The sequence below is a fragment of the Morone saxatilis genome, unplaced genomic scaffold (genome assembly GCF_004916995.1).
Source record: "Morone saxatilis isolate NCDOM2014 unplaced genomic scaffold, NCSU_SB_2.0 Contig1, whole genome shotgun sequence".
Lineage (NCBI taxonomy): Eukaryota > Metazoa > Chordata > Actinopteri > Moronidae > Morone > Morone saxatilis.
The window spans coordinates 10,989,969-11,011,003 of NW_023339651.1; the positions used below are offsets into that span (position 1 = coordinate 10,989,969).

At 39.7% G+C, this 21,035-nt stretch overlaps 1 protein-coding gene across 2 annotated transcripts in view; it reads left to right on the plus strand.

Moving 5' to 3' along the window:
- lrp2b (low density lipoprotein receptor-related protein 2b) overlaps nt 1-21,035 on the plus strand; it is a 43,320-nt gene that overhangs the window by 2,883 nt on the left and 19,402 nt on the right. For both annotated transcript variants that reach the window (XM_035664238.1, XM_035664246.1), the window contains exons 6-41: nt 2,338-2,454; nt 3,621-3,737; nt 3,935-4,078; nt 4,597-4,713; nt 5,218-5,346; nt 5,616-5,785; nt 6,043-6,266; nt 6,484-6,690; nt 6,792-6,994; nt 7,233-7,373; nt 7,693-7,902; nt 8,075-8,267; nt 8,536-8,661; nt 8,805-8,935; nt 9,403-9,540; nt 9,822-10,097; nt 10,202-10,441; nt 10,595-10,717; nt 10,886-11,002; nt 11,285-11,662; nt 11,988-12,236; nt 12,597-12,805; nt 12,952-13,136; nt 13,266-13,494; nt 13,718-13,895; nt 14,416-14,544; nt 14,773-14,939; nt 15,089-15,232; nt 15,581-15,690; nt 16,292-16,469; nt 16,856-17,069; nt 18,365-18,601; nt 18,727-18,918; nt 19,167-19,639; nt 20,150-20,597; nt 20,747-20,912. In XM_035664238.1, coding sequence (XP_035520131.1) covers nt 2,338-2,454; nt 3,621-3,737; nt 3,935-4,078; nt 4,597-4,713; nt 5,218-5,346; nt 5,616-5,785; nt 6,043-6,266; nt 6,484-6,690; nt 6,792-6,994; nt 7,233-7,373; nt 7,693-7,902; nt 8,075-8,267; nt 8,536-8,661; nt 8,805-8,935; nt 9,403-9,540; nt 9,822-10,097; nt 10,202-10,441; nt 10,595-10,717; nt 10,886-11,002; nt 11,285-11,662; nt 11,988-12,236; nt 12,597-12,805; nt 12,952-13,136; nt 13,266-13,494; nt 13,718-13,895; nt 14,416-14,544; nt 14,773-14,939; nt 15,089-15,232; nt 15,581-15,690; nt 16,292-16,469; nt 16,856-17,069; nt 18,365-18,601; nt 18,727-18,918; nt 19,167-19,639; nt 20,150-20,597; nt 20,747-20,912 — 7,009 coding nt within the window. The remainder of the gene's footprint in view (nt 1-2,337; nt 2,455-3,620; nt 3,738-3,934; nt 4,079-4,596; nt 4,714-5,217; nt 5,347-5,615; nt 5,786-6,042; nt 6,267-6,483; nt 6,691-6,791; nt 6,995-7,232; nt 7,374-7,692; nt 7,903-8,074; nt 8,268-8,535; nt 8,662-8,804; nt 8,936-9,402; nt 9,541-9,821; nt 10,098-10,201; nt 10,442-10,594; nt 10,718-10,885; nt 11,003-11,284; nt 11,663-11,987; nt 12,237-12,596; nt 12,806-12,951; nt 13,137-13,265; nt 13,495-13,717; nt 13,896-14,415; nt 14,545-14,772; nt 14,940-15,088; nt 15,233-15,580; nt 15,691-16,291; nt 16,470-16,855; nt 17,070-18,364; nt 18,602-18,726; nt 18,919-19,166; nt 19,640-20,149; nt 20,598-20,746; nt 20,913-21,035) is intronic.

A 21,035-nucleotide genomic window follows, 5' to 3' on the forward strand; every position in this document is an offset into this window, starting at 1 on the left:
CAATTCAACACTTATAATTGCCTTCATCTTGTCCATTTAACTTACATGTTCTAGTTCCTATACCTTGACTTCGATGTAGGGTGGTGTGGAATGTGGCATATGTACACCGTATATACATATTAAATGATGACCTATAGGTAATATCCAGTGTACTGCCTGACTTAGAAGCGATTAGGAATTACATTCTCAGCAATCTCAAAATGCTTAGTTTGGAAAGGGTTGGAGATCTATATACTTAATACATTTTATAGGATTACATTTTTTAAAGATCTCCTCTAGTCAAAAATCTGTCCCTACAGGTGTGCGTATTGAATTGCTGTCGTGCACGAGTTTGACACTAGAATGGATGGTTTCACATTTATCTGCTGGAAAGTGAAAAGTTCTCTGTATGGCCCTTCTTTGGAAAGTCTAGATTTTTTAAAGGGGCAGGGCCTACCAAGCATGATTGTGATTTGTAATATAGTATGGAAGTCAAATCTGGTCCAGGCTACTGCAACATATACAAAGTGTGATTGTAGAACCTTGACTCACCTGCGCACAGCACGTGGAGAATGGTTGATTGAGGGTTAGAAGGGCAGTAAGATACCTTTTTAGCTGTTTTAATGTTAAAATTATATTTTTTTGCAGGAAAAAACATATTCAGACACCACATTATTGGTTCCATGCATAGCGCTACTATTGTATATATTGGGTCTGAGAGGATCTTTTAAGGTCATTTGCAAAAAAAAAACAACGTTTTTTCTCCATTATGCGTGGTAACTCCATACATACTCTCCACCCACTCATTGGTAGATGCTCTCTGCTCTGCTAGGAGGAAAAACAAATAGTATAAGGTAAACGCTGCTCAAACGAGTTAAATGCAATATAAATGTGCCACTAATGGCTGTCCATGTGATGTAACACCATGTCATAAGTAAATAACCTACCTTGGACGTTAGATTCTCAGTCTATCACTGATACTGTCAGTGTATCTTGGAGTCTGTAGGGCAACATACTAAACAGAGACTCAGTCTGGTGGGTTAAATAAAATTCTGACATTCGTTCTCTCTGTTGAGTCTAATTCAGGGTGACAAAGAAAAAGAGAACTGATGAATAAATAGGTGGTAGAGAAAGATACAGAGAACAGTCTGTAACTGTTTCTCTCTAAAGGCAAAGGAAAGAGAGAAACAAGCCCATATCCAATATATGCTTTTTTTGTGAGCACTAGTTACATCCTACCTATCTGAGTTGCAACCAGTAACAAGTATATGGTCAGTTGGTCTGTCAGCTTCTTGGTTTCAAAGAATGTTACTTAGATTTGAGATAGTCCAAACCAGACCTCTGAATCACTGCCCACATCTCTGATTTGTTTAGCAATTCAAGTAGGTCTGGTGCTCTGCCCATTGATGGCCGGTTAGAGAAACAATCAACCAAGCGCAGCGTAGTGGGAGGGGCTGAGAATGGGAATGTCATCTTACTACACAGTTAGCTGGGAGCAGTAGTAGTAGTAGTAGCAGAAGTAGTAGTATATTCTATACACGTTATTTCTTCTACTATTTTCTATGACAAGACATTCATGTTTTTCTTGGAGAATGTATTCTTGGACCGCCATCTTTATTTTGTTTAAGTCGTAACTTAGGAAAAGGGTAAAAAAAAAAGTTTATGGGCAGCAGACTAAATATTTTAGTGGTCAAAGAATCTGGAAATGTCTTTAAAATAGCCGTAAGTTTTGTCAAACGAGTTCAGGTTTTTTTTTTTAAAACAAAATGTGGCTAGCTTTGACTAGCTTGTTTATCTAGCTTGACTGTAGCTTGAATGCATCCTTAGCTAGCTAGCATACACATTAGCGTTAATGACTATGAAGGGTACAAACTAGCATTGGAAATCCATATCATATATGTATGTGTCCCTGTCAGTGGTTTGTTCAGTGCTTTGCTCTAATGCATTTTCAATTTTGTCTTGAGGCTGTTTTCTTTACTTGCACTTAGCCTAGCTGTGCATCATTTTATGGTATTGTAGCTAAAAGTAATAAAGCTCAACCTTTGTACTTCTTTTATAATTCAGCTTCCTCTTGATTTTGATGAATCAGAATTGAAAGTTATTCCAGTGTTGCTTCTGCTTAGTGGCATGTACTTTAGGTAGAGGCTGTTTTGCTTAGCTTAAGTAATAATAATAATAATAATGATAATTATCTTTATTTTTAAACCCAAAGTGCTTTCATACAAGGGAGCAACTTCTTAACAAGGAGATCATAAAAACAAATTCAAACCAGCAAAACGGCAGCCAATAAAAATGGGCCGCAGTTATTCATAAATGTTTGACAGCTTCTTAAATTCAGCCACTGTGTTTTATTTGCAGCGACACAGCACTGTCCTATCCACCAGTATCAGTGTGCAAATGGCTACTGCATCCCACGTCCCTTTGTGTGTGACCACTTTGATGACTGTGGGGACAACAGTGATGAGCAAGGCTGTGGTAAGGATGAAAGTGACCCTACAGAAGTGCAACTATAATGACCATGAAACAGTTTTGTCTCATAATTTCAGTATTTCTCCAAGTCATCTTAAAGTGTTCAGTCGATGGCATCATCTTGTTGAAAGGCCAACCTGTTTTTTAAGCTTAAAAGGAAGAATTGCAATGCCACTAAACTGAAAATGTGTTGTTTTCCTATTTTGAGGTTGCTCAATAGTTGAATTCAAAGTCTATCAGGGGTGTAAGAAAATACCAATACGCTTGAGTGTATATTATGTTTCGATACTGTATTGATTCTCAAAAAACACTAAATTTTTAATTTGTAGTTTGCAAAGAGTTGTTTCAGTGGTTACTTGCCCACTAGATAGCAGTATTGTAATATATCTTCAGCATTTGACTCTTCCAATCCAGCATAACAACGTAAACTGAGACTGGAAGAAGTAAGCACATATTGCTAGCACAAAGAACAGAGCTCTATTAAACAGGCAGAGTCATAAAGGGTGCACTGCTAGCATTAACAAATCGAGCCTGACTACTAACATTACCACGGATGGCTGAATCCAGAAGAATTATTGCCCGTAGCTTCAGAACTGTGTGTGAACTTGAACTTCTCTTGACTCAAATTTTCTGCAGATGTTGTGTTCTTTATACTCACTTTTACTAAAGATAGAGATAGATATAAGAAGAAGAGATATAAAAAACTCTCATATGTCACATTAAACTGAATCATAACCCCTGTATAGTGATATGTATCATATTGCAAGACTCTTGCCAAAACACAGCCCCTGAAGTCTTCAAACATATGTAATAATCTACAGTCAAAGCAAGATTTTTAGTTACAGTTGGTATGTACATATGGGCAACAGTTATTTCGGTTTAGAGGACAAACTGTCCTGAATATTTTACAATAGATTTACAGACATACATACAGGTTTTGAAAGATGGGCAAGAATTCCAAAGCCATTGCTTACGTTTCACTTCCAAAACAGTCTTATCTAATACAGTTTTGCATTTATTGTTGGAGTGATTTTTAGTTTTTTTATGGACAATTTGATTGACACAATGCTTATATGCCCATATGTTATATAACAATCATCTCAAGTATTAATTTCCAATCAAAAAAATGCTGAAATAAGAATAAATGTGAGTTCTATCTATTTATTCTTTAGTGTACCAGAGCTGCAGCGGCAATGAGTTCACATGTTCCAGTGGCCGTTGTATTCCTCAGCACTGGGTGTGTGACCAGTTCAACGACTGTGGGGACTACAGTGATGAAAGAGGATGTGGTGAGAAAACTTGTTCTTACAACTTCTAATAACCATTTTGAAAAACATTTGGCTAGAGACTAGACTGAAAATGTATATATTTGTATACATTATAAATTTTAGTTTTTGAAACCAAGTTCTGACTCATAATCAAATATTTTTATAGTTTTCTTTTTTTTTTTGCATCACTTAAAAAATAGTGTGTCTTTGATTTTTAGATAGTAACTCTCGAGGCTGTTATCCTGGTGAGTGGGGATGCCCTGGCTCGTCATTATGTATACCAGTGGCCAAAGTGTGTGACGGCAAACCTGACTGTCCTGGAGGAACAGACGAGACCAACTCTACAGCAGAGCAAACCTGCAGTAAGTAACGCAGATGTACCTTTTCCACAGAAAACATGCAAGAATGCTGTTTGTATGCACATTTATATTTGTCTATGCCTGCAGTGTGAATAGCCCTATCTGAAGAAACACTGAATTGAGTTCATATGAACTGAATTAAATGTTGCCTAAGTGAGAGGCATCTGGTCACATGTCGAACAACCCACGCTGAAGCACTTTCAAGGAGCTGTAACTTTAAGTGCTAAAGGTTTTAGACAGTTTTGTACTCATAAATGTTTCTCACAAGTCAGCTGTTGTGATTATAGCTTTCGTCTTCTTTATCACTGCCTTCACACATATATAGTTCAAGATTAACCTTTAATTTTCCTTGGGCGAACACTAATGGCCTCCACACTGAGTTAATTATGGCTATAAAGTTAGCCACGTTACTGATGATTCTCTGGCACACAAAGCTGCGTAGATCATGATGATGAAGTAAAAATCTTAAACTGTAATCTAGGTTTGACTATGATGTTGATTTATATGAGTTTTACTCACAGGCCTGGAGCAGTGCTCTGCCCTGAGCTGCGAGTTCCACTGCCACCTCTCTCCTCAGGGAGGTGCTTGCTACTGCCCTGATGGGTTCATTGTAGCCAATGACAGCCGTTCCTGTGTCGGTGAGTGCCACCTTTCATATTTAGTTTTTGTGAAAACAAAATCTACATTTGTGGCATTGTTGATATTAGTGGATTTTTGGTTAATTACAGGTTTTGGGAAGCTTTTTTAAATCTATACTGTAGTTAAGCAACAGGAAAGATCTGAACTATTCAACAAAACAGCACTTAGTACGAATGAAGTGATTGATGGAGTTGGATCCTGAGTGGTTCATTTCTAAGATGTCCTAACATTTCTGCATTTCGGTGGTCATAATTAGTTCTATTGTATCATAAATACATTACAGGATACCATATTCTGTTTTCATTGCAAAATATGACCTTTAGTGTTAAACAGCTTATTTTGATGAACAGAGCACAGAGCTTTTGGTCCCGGTTTTAGCTATTAACATGAGTCAGCCTTGAAAAGCTAAAATTGCCGTATTAATTTCACTGCACTCTGGGTGCAAATTACTGGTATAGATCCTCATCCTAATGCTTCAAATGGCTTCTTGTTCTATTGCCCAGACTATGATGACTGTCAGATGTGGGGGATCTGTGATCAGATGTGTGAAGATCGTCCTGGGACACACCACTGTAGCTGTGCTGACGGATACTTCTTGGAGCAGGGTCATGTCTGCAAAGCCAATGTGTCAGGTATATGGAGTCACACGGTAGCTTTATTTGATATGTATCTGCTGCTACACTATCGGTGTGGTGTTTCAAAGATCAATATGACATAATTAAGGAGACAATGCTGCAAAGTGACCATGCAATAAGGAGAAATCATGAGTCAAAAATATTTTATATATATATACTTCTTTTTTTTAAATATGTATATTTTTTATGATTATATCAGATTAAGATAAAATAAGATATAACTTTTTGAAATGAATTCACTGCTGAGGTCTGACTGTGTTTTCCAGCTGGACTGCCACAACTCATTTTCACTGGCGGGGGTGATGTGATGATGGCTGATATACACGGCCGCTTTGTCAGAACTCTGGTGCCGTCTCAGGGCAAAGGTTATGCTGTCGGGGTGGCATACCACTGGCACAGCGACACAGTCTTCTGGAGTGATACATATACCAAAAAGGTCAGTCTGGTGACATTTTTGATGACGGTATTTTTCTCGTTACCATCTTCATAGTTTCTTTATCTAACTGCAAAACCCAAAGTACTTGTGTATCCAAACTGGACCAGTAGTTCAGCAGAAATCATCTCTGGCCACTGGGAAGCTGTGCTGGAGCAACTGAGGCTTATATGTTTTCTTAAAGGTCACTAACTAAGGCTGTAGTTGAGTTGGGAAGAAAGAGCTATTCATCCTAAACCATTCTTTCATTCTTTTGCCAGGTATACTCTGCCAACTACAATGGGAATGACATTAAGGAGATACTGACTACTGCAGTCCACAATGTCCAGAACCTCGCTGTGGACTGGGTCAACTTCAAACTCTATGTCTTAGAGGCCATGGTGGAGCGCATTGACATGTGTGACTTTGATGGAGGGAATAGGGTCACACTGGTGGCTGAAAACCTGCAGACTCCTCATGGCCTCGTCCTGGACCCTACAGTGGGGTGGGTTTAAGTGCTGCAGTCATTCAGTACTTTGAAAGATCATTACTGTTATAACATTGGTCATGTTTTTTTTTCTTTTAAATGAAACTTGAAGCATTGTGGTAAAGACTTGTCCAAGGACCAGTCTTCGTCATTTGTGGGCATGTTTACTTGTCATTATCATTTGAGCTTATCAGTTAATCATATAGCAAACCTTATTTTGTGTTTGTATTTGCAGCTACATGTTCTTTACAGACATGGGCATTTCCAGTGAAAATATGAAGCTCGAACGTGCCTTCATGGATGGCAGTAACCGTCTTGAGCTGGTGAAGAGCAGACTCGGCACGCCAACAGGAATTACCCTAGATATTGTCACCCAGAGAGTCTACTGGTCTGACAGCCACTTTGACACAGTGGAGACTGTCACCTACAGTGGTTTGGACAGGTAAAGGTTGCACTGAAAACGTTATTAAAGATTTCTCCTTTCCCGGACAGTACATGTTGTTCTCTCCTTTATGGTTATTCTGAGGTTTTGTTGTTTCCCAGGAAAATAGTCCTTAATGGTGGAACCCAGGCCCCACATCCTTTTGGAATTGCCGTGTTTGAAAACCACGTATTCTTCACTGACTGGACCAAGATGGGCGTAGTGAGAGCTAACCGCTTCAACGGCAGCAACCCAGCACTCCTCTATCGTACCGCAAAGCGACCAGGACATGTTGTAGTTTCACACCCTGTCCTGCAACCTGTTGGTAAGGAAACACACTTCCATCCAGATGTCTGTGTGTGTCTGCTGGTAGTATAGAATTAATTCCAACAAGCGTTTCCTATTTGTTTTTTTGTTGTTTCTCAGAATTATTTCTAAATACTGCCAACTCATTCATTTTGTTTAACACTAGATTCACTGTGAATCTCATCCAATATATTACAGCACTAACATGAAAAACAACAGTGCTGTGATAAAATGACCACATCTGTCATGTCCTACAGTGATGAACCCCTGCGGCAGACACAACGGTGGCTGTCAGCAAATTTGTGTATTGAGTCACCGCTCCGACAATGATGGTCTGGGCTTCCGCTGCAAGTGTCGCCATGGTTACGACCTGCATTCTGATCGTCAGACCTGCTTTAGTGAGTTTTCTTTAATTGAGGGCCAAATGATGATGACCTGATGTTTAGAATTGGTCTGTTGTCTCGAAATTGTCTGTGTTCTGCTGCTGGATCTTTTTAATTAGTAATAAAATAATGGACATATACAACATTTTACACTCATATTTTCTAAATTTCAATGATTTTTAAGCCAAGTTATCATCATAACATATTTTTCTTCTCAAATATTTTTGTCTCCGTTAGCTCAACAAACAATAACACAAGATAAAAGATTGAGGATTAAATTGTTTAGACAGTACTTTTCACTGCTAGTAACCGCTATCATTCACTCTTTGAACAGAGGTGAAGGACTTCTTGTTGATGGCCACCTCCCTGGGCGTGCGGGGAATCCCACTGAACGTGTCCCTCCAGGAGGACATCATCCTGCCGCTCTCGGGTCTCGGGTCATCTTTCTCTGGCTCTGCTGTGGAGTTTGACGGCAAAGAAGAATCACTTTTATACAACGACAGGTCCAGAGGCCTCGTCTATAAGTCCAACCTCAATGGCACAGGTACATTTTTATTATATTTGTATTATAAGCACCATTACAAGGACACTGAGATCACGTGTAAAATAAAATCTTATATATATATATATGTTGTATAAAATGAATTTGTTACCGTAGGATATAACATTTGTTCTACATTTAGTCTTTCTTAATGATTTTCTTTATGCATTTTCAGTCCAACAGATTTTGACAGGCTACAGAGTGGGATCTATTGATGCCATGGCATACGACTGGACATCTAAAGTCTTGTTTTGGACCACAAGCACCTACAGGTCGGTGGTGGCCTTCAGGGTCACAGACAAATCCAGACGAGACATTGTGACTGGATTGAGGAACCCAAAAGGAATCGCAGTGCATCCCAGTGCTGGGTGAGTGCTCAAATTTATCAGGTGTAAATACTGGAGAGTTTTTTTCACTCAATCAGAGTCTAGTAATTGTAGTGCAGAAGTACATTTCATCGATTTCCTGTGAATGGAGTAGTTTCATGGAGTATGCATTTGCAGCTGTTATTGAATACATGATTCTGGCTCCCTGGTAATGTTATAATCCATAAAATGACATCAGGTTTAACTATTTTCATTCTGTTTTATTTTTGATTTAAACTTAATGTGTGTTTAATCAATTGTTGATCCACAGCTACTTGTTTTGGTCTGACTGGTACCGTCCAGCAGTCATAATGAAAGGCTTCACTGATGGAAGCAATGCTGTTCCTCTGGTCAACACAACACTGGGATGGCCGTATGGACTCGCTGTTGACTATATGTAAGCACACTGATGACCTGCAAGATTATGATGTGATTTCAGGGAACAGTGCTCAGGCTTTTACAAAGAATAAAACAATGTTGTGTGGACTGCAGTATTCCTTTATAGTCACTGGTTAATTCCTTGTGATTGGTCTTCGGCAGGATGAACAGGCTGTACTGGGTGGATTCCCAGTTGGACCAGATTGGTCACATTGGCATTGAAGGATTTGACAGACAGACGTTTTCCAATATTGGCCAGATCACTCAACCCTACTCACTAACAATTTATTCAGGTGGGTTTCTTGGTCTCTCCTCATGAGTCCCACTTATTCTAGCACACTTATGTTCCACATTGCTATATTATTATTCACATTGTATTATTCAGGTTTGACACAAAACCTGACAAAAAACACACTAAACCTTGACATGGTTCATACAGAACTCATTTGTGAGAATATTTTGCATTCATATCAATATAAATATAGTAATATATTATATTATAATATCAGTGAAAATCACTATAAACAAAATGGGAATTATGTGCATAGAATTGGAAAACCATGCCCTGTGTGTACAGTATTTGCTTAACATTCATGACTTTAGTCAGATTAGTTTATTCTGTACATTGTTGTGCACATTCAACACGTTCACATTTCGCCTGTTTTAAAATGACTGTAATACACAATAATATTATATTTTCTGATTGTGGACTTGTTTTTAGCCTCTTTTTAGTGCTGAGACGTCTTTTTCTGTCTTGTAGACTACCTTTATGTTGCTGATACAAGGACCAGAGCAGTGTTCGAGATGAGGAAGAGGGATGGAGGAGGAAACATTATGATCAGACAAGGAATCACCGGCATCATGAATCTCAAGACCTACACAGCTGACCTCCACAGCAGTAAGTTCACACACAGGGGGCACTGGAGTCTGCAGATAGTTAAACACTCCAGTCCTACAGTAACTGTTGGAGAGTGGTAAGTAAAGGCCAGTTTAGATAACTGTGTGTATGAACAGGAACAAGTCAAACTTGTCAAATCAAGGGAGAGCAGTGACAAAATGTACCTAGAACGAGTAGAGAATAATATTGGTATCACCTTCTATGTGGTAGTTGAGCAGTCAGTCAGCCAGATATAATAATCCAGAAACCCGCTGAGTGCATCTTCATCATCTTCCTGACAGCATTCACCAGCCGGTGCAATCTGGTGGCCAATGGGCTCTGCAGTCACTTCTGTTTCCCGACTCCCTCCTTCAGTCGAGTGTGTGGCTGTCCGTACGGCATGAAACTTCAGGCCAATCAAAGGGATTGCATCAAGGATGATTCTGTTCCCCCGCCTGACAACTGTGGCAACTACGCCTTTGAGTGTGATGAAGGACGCTGTAGACCCAACTCCTACCGCTGTGATGGAATTGTTGATTGCGTAGATAAGACTGATGAGGCCAACTGCACTGATTCAGGTGAATGTATAAGAAAATGTATTTGTGTTTGAAGATTAGTGGAAGGAAGTTATTAAGCAAACAATGTTAATAATCCAACTGCCTGCCTCATAAATCTTCACCAGGAGCGACCTGCTCTCCATATGCGTTCACCTGCAACAACAAGCACTGCATCATGTCCAGTTGGCGCTGTGATGGCATGGACGACTGCGGTGACGGTTCTGATGAAATGAACTGTCCCACTCGACTTCCTACCACCTGCGCTGCCAACTATTTTACCTGTGATAACAACAAGTGTATCTCTAAACAATGGCTATGTGATGGTGACAATGACTGCGGTGATGGTTCTGATGAGCACAACTGCAGTAAGTATGTAGGGACTATTTTCAGCTCAGTCACCTCACTCAATGTTATTTTGCTATATAAATAATAATATAATAATATAAAATACTCTGCAAACAAATGTCTTCTGGTAATGTAATGTAACAAAGTTTTTATAAATGATCTGTGATTGACAGATTCAACCATCACTACATGCCCTCCTTCCTACTTCCTGTGTCCCGACCACCGCTGTATCTACAGCTCTTACGTCTGTGACGGAGACCAGGACTGCCTGGATGGCTCTGATGAGAAAGATTGTGGTAGGAATCATTATAACTTCACTCATTGTTGTGTTCTGTTTTATCTATGTTGATCATTTATGAAATACAAAACATCTCCTTATTGAGCCAAATAGATTAACCTTTGGGTTGTGAAATATTTCTGTTTATTTATCTTTTCTCTCTTATTTTTCTCCTTTCCACTTTAAGAGTTTTCCTGTGCCTCCTATGAGTTTGCCTGTGCCAGTGGGGACCAGTGTGTCAGTTCACATTATCAGTGTGATGGAGTGTTTGACTGCAGAGACCATTCTGATGAACGAGACTGTCGTAAGCTAACAACCTTGACTTGATTCTGCATATAACTAAATTAATTATGTCAATTTCTTTATGAATGATGTAATTATGACCGATTGCAGTACTTCATATTTTGTTGTCAGCTTTATTGCTGATATAATTCAGTCAGATTCAAAATTATTGACATGAATCAATTATTAATACATATTCCACCCCTATCTTGTAGGATTTCACATTCTGCTGTTGAGTTACTGAAATTTCTGAGAGGAGGCTACTACAGTTTCATTAATTTTTAAATGTCTGTGGCCCCTTCAGCCACTCGAGGTCCAGGTCTTTGCCACAATGACGAGTTCCAGTGCCAGACTGACGGTTTCTGCATACCAGACGAGTGGGAATGTGACGGCCATCCAGACTGCGAGGATGGATCAGACGAACACAACTCCTGCCTTCCTGTCACCTGCAGTCCCTACAATTTCCAGTGTACCAACAAGCTGTGCATCCCGAAAAGCTGGTTGTGTGACGGCGAGAATGACTGCCGAGACATGAGTGATGAACAGAACTGCCCCACCCCACCATTTAGTTGTCCCTCTGGACAGTGGCTGTGCCCCACTGACCAGCTGTGCATTGACCTGGACAAGGTGTGCAACGGTCAGAGGGACTGCCCCAATGGAGCAGACGAGTCGCCAATCTGCAGTAAGTTTGCATTATATGTTTTATATATTATATATTTAAGCCTCAGCAATGAGTATTCCTAAAAAAGACAGAATATTATATTGTGGTATATGATTTAGAGCGACATGAATAATCAAAACATAATACAACAACATATCAAATAAACTCAGAGAAGTATAAAAACAAATAATTATAAGACTGCAGGATGTACAAGGATAAAAAGAAACATTATGAAGACAAACACCACTAAAATGGACAACAAAAATCAAAGTCAAAGCAAAAGTAAATATAGCACAGTACCTAATAAATGCATGGCGCTAACTTACTCTTCTGTAATTCCATGAAGATCAAGATGACTGTGCACTGAACAACGGGGGCTGCAGTCATGGCTGTGTCCAAGGACCATTTGGTTCTCAGTGCACCTGTCCATCAGGATTTCAGCTCCTCAATGACTCCAAGACGTGTGACGACATCAACGAGTGTCTGATCCCAGGTTTCTGCAGCCAGCAGTGCTACAACGAGAGAGGAAGTTTCAGGTGCTACTGCTCAGAAGGTTACCTCCTAGAGCCTGATGGACGCACCTGCAAAGCTACAAGTGAGCAACACACAAAAATTAAAATTGCAATTCAAAATGTTTTATTCCTTTATATTATGGGTGTTTTTTAATAGATACATGTCTATTTTTGATTTGTGATTCTGAACAAATGCAGCCAATGAATTTCTTTAATCAAAAAAGCCCTACATGCTTTATTTACAGGAACTTAAAGCAAGTTAAAACATAATTATTACATATTAATAGTAGTAAGATACTGACAGTTAGACAGTACAGGTACAGTCACTTTGTTTATAGGGTTTATATGTGAAATTATTTTGTTTGTGAAGTAGGGACCTGCATACATAAAGATACTATTCAGATAAAATCTTGGTGGTAAACAAAATATTTTTCTGCCTTTAGACCCACTAGCAGCTGTACTTCTGGTTGCCAAGCGTAGCCAGATCATTGCCCAAAAGATCAACATGAGACCACCCCTGATGAATCCAGTTGTCAGCGGTTCAAGCATTGTAACTGTAGACTTTGATCGCATAACCTCCAGAATCTACTGGGCTGATGCCTCGCAGAAGAAGATATGGAGTGCCTACCAGAACGGCACAGACAGACGGGAAGTAAGATAAATGATGGAACAGATGCATTAAAGAAAGAGATTTCAACCACTGGTCTCAATGTTTTTCCAAGAATTCGAACATACCTGCTGTGTAGAAACACAAACTGTGCGATATTCTCATGATTCAGTGTATCCCTGTTGTTCTAGGTGTTCTCCTCTGGTTTGATGGTACCAGAGAGTATAGCTGTGGACTGGGTGGCTCGAAACCTTTATTGGACTGACTCTGTCTTGGAGAACATTGAGGTCTCTACTCTGGACGGTCGATTTCGCAAAGTCCTCCTCACCAAGAATGTTACCAGCCCCCGCGGACTGGTTTTAGACCCCCGTAACTAGTAAGTAGAGACTCTTTAGTAAAGCAGACAAGGGGCATTTGAGTGTTTAATTTATTGTTTACACTTTGTACCCCTAATCAACGAGTCACAAGACTTAATAAAAAGCTGCTTATCACACTTTCCTCCCAGCACCAACCTGATGTTCTGGTCAGACTGGGGTCAGAACCCCAGGATCGAGCGGGCCGACATGGATGGAAACATGAGACGAGTCATTGTAAGCACTAAGCTCTACTGGCCCAACGGCCTGGCCCTGGACTACACCACACGCAGGGTCTACTTTGCTGACGCCTACCTCAAGTATATTGACTACTGTGACTATGATGGCAAAAACCGCTATCAGGTCATGGCAAGCGACATGGTACGTTTAGTTTGATTCAGTTATTCGAGACAAAATTATATTTAATTTTAATTTTTTTTTTACCCGTTTTTGTACCTTTTGGGATTTTTAGCTTGTCAAAGTAATTTTTCATATCAAAGATTATTGTAATTTCTTTGGGTCTATATCAGAATTGTAACAGGCTAATAACACCAACAAGTTTTTCTCTGTTAAATGAATTAATTAATTGGCCACCTCACCCCAGGTTCTCCAGCACCCACACGGTATGACTATCTTTGAGGACAACATCTACTGGTCGGAGCACTACACCAGTAAGGTGATGACGACGAACAAGTTCCACGGTGGCAACATCACCACTTTGATGAACAATGTGTACCAGCCCATGGGCATTGTTATGGACCATCCCATCAAACAGCCCACAGGTAACTTTGAATTAAAAAGCAAATTTTACCTGCATCCTTGTAGTTTTCTGAAGTGTATTAAATGTTGTGTGTTGTTGACGCAGTGTAGGAAGTTAAAAGCATGTTCTATTTGTAATCAGTGAGTATTAATTGAGCCTTCTAGAGCTGTTGTGGGCTGCTGTATACTGTCTTTAATGCATGCTCTTAAAGGTGCTAATCATACGTTAACGTCTGTAAGGAATACACATTTTCTTACAAAAATCCTCAACTGCACTGTAAAAAATACATTTCACCAAATTTTCACCAAAATCAGAAGCTGCAACATGGATTTGGAACAAACCACAGAACTCTTGTAGTTAGTAACAACAGCAGCAGCCGCCATAGCTAAAAGAAACAGTTAACTTAATCAACTAAGACTCAGAGAGATGTAGTGCATCTCCACCACAATGGCTGAAGCCAAATTATCATAACATTTTAAAATGACAAATGTCAAAAGTCAAACTAAGTCTGATTGAAGGTGACACTGTGGATTTGTATTTAGCTATTAACCCATGCAGAGAACACCTGTGCCATCAGCTGTGCCTGCTGTCAGGCCTGAGACCCAGGTACTACACCTGCCACTGTCAGTCTGGCTGGAAGCTGGATGCTGACAAACGCACCTGTATCAAAGGTAGGGTTTGTTTGTTTGTTTGTTTTCTGTTACACATTTTTTACAGTGTTGCATCAATGTTAAAATCTTAGTACATATAAACCATGTGGATTAATATTATTTTTCCAATTCTGATTGATATTAATTTTGTAGTGTTTCTGCTGAAATGTATATTCTCTTCTACAGCTTGGCACCCCTTTTGTGTGTTTGTTTCTCTCATCATGTGTACTTCTGTTCTATCTGTTCTAGATGAGACTCCCTTCTTGATGGTTGTAAGAGATTCAGTGATTTTTGGCATTCCTCTGGACCCTGCTGACCCTTCCAACAATGCAATGGCCCCTGTGTCGGGCATCAGCCAGGGGCGGGACATCGACTTTGATGACCAGGAGCAGCTGGTTTATTGGGTGCAAAGCACTGTGAGTGGAGGTCTTGGTTTGATTTTGATTAATATATATATACATATATAATAGTACCAGTATAGAAGAGAATAAATTGCCTGAGTTGATGATTTCCAGAACATGTACAATTTATGGTTTTATATTGTATTTTTGTTATATGATACCAGGGTTCTATATGGCAAGTGAAAACCAGTGGTACGAACAGGTCTGAGTTTGCTCCAGCGGCTTTCATGGGCTCACCGTCTGGTCTGGCTTTTGATTGGATAAGCCGAGTAATGTATTACACCAATCCCCTTGTTAAATCCATAGAGGTAAGTACCTTTAGCTTTACTGACAATATAATGGAATATAGAGCCCAACATTGCTAAAACTAACAGACCAGATAACAAGGCTAGACACAATTATTATATTAAACATATAAAAACGAACCTACACACTCCCTGTTTACTATATAGCATGTGTGTTACGTGTTTTTCATCTGAACCTGCACTTTTTGTTTTTGCCTTTTGTGTGTGTTTTATCACCTAATTTCAGTTTTTTTTATTGTTATTGTGCAAGTAACAAACAAAGCTTTTCAGAACTCAACCAAAATGATTGCCTGGGTGCCCAGGGCAAATAAAATAAACATTAACGTTGAGCCCTGCTTTTCACTGCCTTAGGTTATCCGTGTGGATGGAAACCAGCACTATAGGAAGACCCTCATCACCTCCACTGGTAAACCAGAGGGAGTAGGAGAGCCCATTGGAATAGCCCTGGATCCAGCCCGAGGGTAATGTATCTGTTCACTGAGAAAAGAAACCTATGGAGTATTTGCTGTTACTTAAATTCAGTGACACAGGAAAAACAACGGAAGGAACAAATCAACTGTCAGTTTCTGTAGGTAAAATAATACTTCTGTGTTTCTGATGTTGAGAGCATTGCTTGTCATTTCATATGTACAGTACTTGCTTTCACTGGAAAGACAGAACCTGTATGGCAGGACCTAATTAATTACACAGCATTCAGTGAGCAGACAATAGCTGGCCGACAAGGATAAAGTGGGCTAATTGTTTGATAGACCATCACGTAATTGGAAATTAAGAGGATTTATTTCTCCAACAGCAACATGTCAGTCGTGTTTCTTGTGATATAAATAACCCATCCAAAACTACTAACAGTAATGGGTAACACAGTAAGACATTTGTGCCGGCATCTTAGCATCTTTGCACAGAAGGTAAAAAAAAAGCCCTTTCTCTATGTATATTTTGAATGTTTTACAAAGAGGAATTTTACACATAGCTCAATGTAAAATCTTTGATATTTATAGTATGATGACTCATTTTTGTCTGACTCTCTTACTTGTTTCTCATATTTACACTTTCCTTTCACAGAAAATTGTTTTGGACAGACAAAGGGTCAAACAATGGAGTTCCTGCCAAGGTTGGCAGCGGCGACATGGACGGAGGAAACCTCAGGAATCTCTACACAGGAGACCTGGCTAACATAGGATACATTACCGCTGACATCGCTACAGCCAAACTGTACTGGGGTGTGGCGGGCTCAGGGGTGGTATGTACAGTGTACATGCTCAACATATCGACTAAGTCTACATTCACACTGCACGCACAAGTGACCCAAATCTGATTTTTCTTTTTTTCTTATATGTGACTCAGTGGATCTTTCTGATTTCTGATTTGGTCCACTTTCATATGCGTTGCATTTTTGGGATGTTTAGAGGAATAAATTCTTCTACTTACCTTTTTTTCTGTGAAAGCGTTTACAAACATGTTTTATCCTAATCGCTTTAATACTTTGCAATTTGACTATATGACAAGTCATTTCCCACCCAATAATCTGAGGCATTCATACCAAGTTTATGCTTTTTATTTCAGGTTCTGCTTGTTTTTATGACACCTCCACCTTGTGTTAATATCTTGCTTCCTGTGTTTGCCCAGATCGAAAGTGGCACCATGGATGGAGTAAGCCGGATGAGGGTGGTGAGCGGCCTGTCCCATCCGTGGGGGCTGACGATATACCAGAACCACCTCTACTACACCGACCTGGACTACGAGGTCATTGAGAGGGTGGACAAGGACAGCGGTGCCAATATGGTGGTGATGAGGAGTGGCATGTCTGGCCTTCGTGCCCTCAAAGTGCACGCCAGAGACAGTATGTAGATTCACTAGTTTTTAATTTAATCCAGAAGCTTCTGTCCTTGAGCTTGATGTTTACATCCAGACTGTTATATTATGCAAAAGGTAATTACTGCCTGCGAGTGAGCGAGTAGGAGTTTAGTGTCCTCCTCAAGGACATCACACAGGAGGATCAAGTACCATTGCATTCCTGTGGTAGTTTTTTTTTCCCATCAAAAATAAGAAAAAACTAATAGATATGGTTGTGGTAAATAGAGGATTCAATACCTTTGAATTTTCACAAAAATGTTCCATTCAATACACTTTTCCCCCTAAATATTCAGAGGGCAGTGTTCCTTATCATTGATTTAGGTAAATAAATAAATATATAATAAATGCTCAGATTATAATAATGATACACTTTAAATATATAGCTTTACTGAAACAGAGTAACGATGTGCATTACAGGACAAATTTAAACAACATTAAAACACAACACAAATAACTAAGTTAACAACATGAAATTATAGTTAAATCAATTATTAAAAAGTGATTGGGGTTGAGACCATGAACCACAACACCTTTGTTGCATCTAGCTCTCCCACCTTTGCTACCTCATAAAGGTGGAAAGTCCTGCCTGAAAACACAAAAAAAAGATACATTTGATGCCCGAAGTAGATAAGCACCTGAGGGGGAGTGAGATAAAACTATTGTTTGAGCAAACATTGTAAAAAATGTTGCTCAGTTTAGCTAAAAATAACATTTTCTTAGGATGAAGACACGGTGGGTTCAGGCAGGGACAAGAGAGGTATGAAACAAAGGATAGGAGCAAGTTTGTAGTGAGTGAGTGAGTGAGTGAGTGAGTTATGGTTAATTTGTATGGAACTGTTAATGTTATACATCATTCATCATATTGATAAATCCACCAGTATTTGTTTTTGTGAAGTTGGAAGTTATTTCCTCCATGTTTTGAACAACAAGACTTTTAAGGTGTATTACTGTGTCGAAATAAATTTACTAAATGTTTAGTCTCCTTGCTGGTTGTTGACACATTCAGAATCATTACCGCTAATAATAATAATATAATAATAATAATAAAATAAATGAATGTCATAAACATGCAACGACAACTTGACTATTGACTATAAGTCTTATTTCTCTCACATACCATAACATTTTTAGCCAGAGATTCTGCACAGCACAAAAGTTTGCTGTAGCACATTGTCAGACATTTTCACTTGTGAACAGTTGTCCAGTTGCATTACAGTAATATGGGCTCAAATGATCCAGTAACGCTCACCTCCATCACTCTCTTTTTCTCTCCCACCTCAGACTCAGCGGGAGCTACCAACGCCTGCAGCTCCAACAACGGGGGCTGTCCCCACCTCTGTCTGCCCAAACCTGACAATCAAAAGACTTGTGCCTGCACCACAGGCTTTAACCCCTCTCATGATGGCTCCCTCTGTGAACAGTATGACTCTTTTGCAATTGTCTCCACCGCCAAGTACATCCGTGGCTTCCACATAAACAGTTCCGATCACTCTGAGGCTATGGTGCCTGTCGGTGGACGTATGTTGGCTTAATATTGTTCCGCATTATGATGTTTGAGCCTTGTACAGCTTTTTTGGTAAATTGTCAGCTATAAATACCAAATTATCAATTTCTACAAGTAGGATTGTTTTAATCTTTTGCAGCTTCCTACTCCATTAAGGGCAAGTTGGACCTCCATATCGAATCTGGCTTTGTATACTGGACAGACAACAGCACCTCAACCTCATACAGGGGCATCTTCAGGGCCAAAACTGATGGAGGGGGTTACCGCAGTGTCATCAACTCAGGTGTCGGAAGAAGAGGCATCCAGGGCCTTGCTGTAGACTGGGTTGCAGGTATGAAGCCACTCAACCATGCAACCATCCTGTTAGTCATTTATTATCTTTACATGAAGGCTCTAGGCAAAAAAATATTATCTAGTACTTAAAAATTCTAGAGATTATATATCACTAATTTACTAAAGTGTATTGATTTAATGCCAACTAAACCCCTTTGTTACCCTGTCAAGAACTAATAACTGTGTATCTCTCTGCTTGCAGTAATCTTAGCGTTCTCGTCTTTCTCTCTCCATTCACCTTCTTAGGTAACTTATACTTCACCAATGCCTTTGAGAGCGAGACTTTCCTGGAGGTTCTTGCCATCAACACCACCTACCGAATGATTCTCCTCAAGACCTCCCAGGACCAGCCCCGTGACGTGGCTGTCAGCCCCAAGCTTCGCTACCTCTTCTGGACTGATGGTGGCCAAACACCCAAGATTGAGCGGTCCCTGCTGGATGGCACCAACCGCACTGTGTTGGCATCAGACGGCATAGCGTCACCTCATGGCCTTACCGTTGATTACACCAATAATTTCCTCTACTGGACAGACGATGTTCTTGACATAATTTCCCGAATGGCCATAAACGGTACACAGAGGCTAATTTTGCGATATGGAACCCGATACCCATCTCCAAGAGGTTTGGCTATATTTGGAAACAACATGCTGTGGGTGGATAAAAAGCTTGGAAAGGTCTTCCAGGCCCGTAAAGAACCTTACAGTTTTGAGGATCCAGAAGTGAGTTAAATCCACTGAATTTAAAATTTGATTTTAAGCTTTCATGATGCTGTGGTTTTGTGATCTTCTATTGAAATAACTAAATCATTGACATTACTTAGAGAGTTTGTCAGGTAAACACAAACAGAGAAACAATTTATTTCCTTTACACACACGCACATAAACTTGTTTTAGTTGGTCATTAACAGTGTCGTCATAGTTTTACAGCGTTCACAAGGGCTGCAACTAATGATTACTTTCCTTATTGATTATTTTCTTAATTAATCAATTCTACTATAAAACTATTATTCGGTCTATAAAATGTTAGAAAATTATAAATAAAAAGCAAAATACCATTTCCTACAGTCCATGATGTAGTATTAGACAACAGTTTCGACTACAGTCCAAAACACAAATTTTCCATTTACAATAATATAAAAAAGAGAAGCACAAAATCCTCACATTTGATAGGCTGTAACAATTATCCTTCGTCCATGCCACAAAATAACATTTATTTTTTAATGGTACCAGGTAATACGAGACAATCTTGATGGTGTGGAGGATGTCACTGTCTTTGATGCTCATGTCCAGCCAACATCTGCAAATCAGGTGGGCTTTAACCCATGTCAAGAAGATAACGGACGCTGCCAGCAGCTGTGCTTCGCCATACCAGACCAGGAGCAACCAAAATGTGGTTGTGCACATGGGTCACTCCTTAGTAATGGAGTAACATGTGGTTATGGACAAGATGAGTTTTTAGTTTTCACCACAGACTACACGCTGAACAGCTTGAGGCTAGACCCTGCAGATCATAGCACCCCGTATCCAGCAGTGAACTTGGGTTACAACTTGATGGCTTTGGATTATGACTTCAAGGGGAAGCAAATTTTCTTCGCCCAGTACATGGGGATTGGTCGGAGCAGAATAGGCTACATCACGACGACATCCATCACTAGTCCGCCTGTCAATATAGTTACAAGTGAGTTTATCAGTAATTGTTACTGAGTTGCCATTGTGGGACTCCATCTTGTAATATATTTTTCTTCCTGTTTTATTTTCTCACTTCCTTCACGTTCTTACAGTTTTTTATGTCTCTATATTAAATATCCTCTCTGTTACAATGCACAGATTTGGATGACCCAGAGGGATTGGCGTATGACTGGGTCAACAAGCGTCTCTACTTTACTGACTACTATAGCCGCAATGTCCAGTCTATTGGGGTGGATGGGATGAACCGCTCGATCATCGCCCATGCAAACCGTCCCAGAGGCATCGTTGTTGACCCTTGTTATGGGTAAAAGAAACAGATTATTACTTCACTACCAAATGTATACAGATTGGACATAGATGTGATATTAGGCGGCTGCATATATATAAAAAAAACACCTAACCATAAAAAAATTCTAACAAAAGGTTT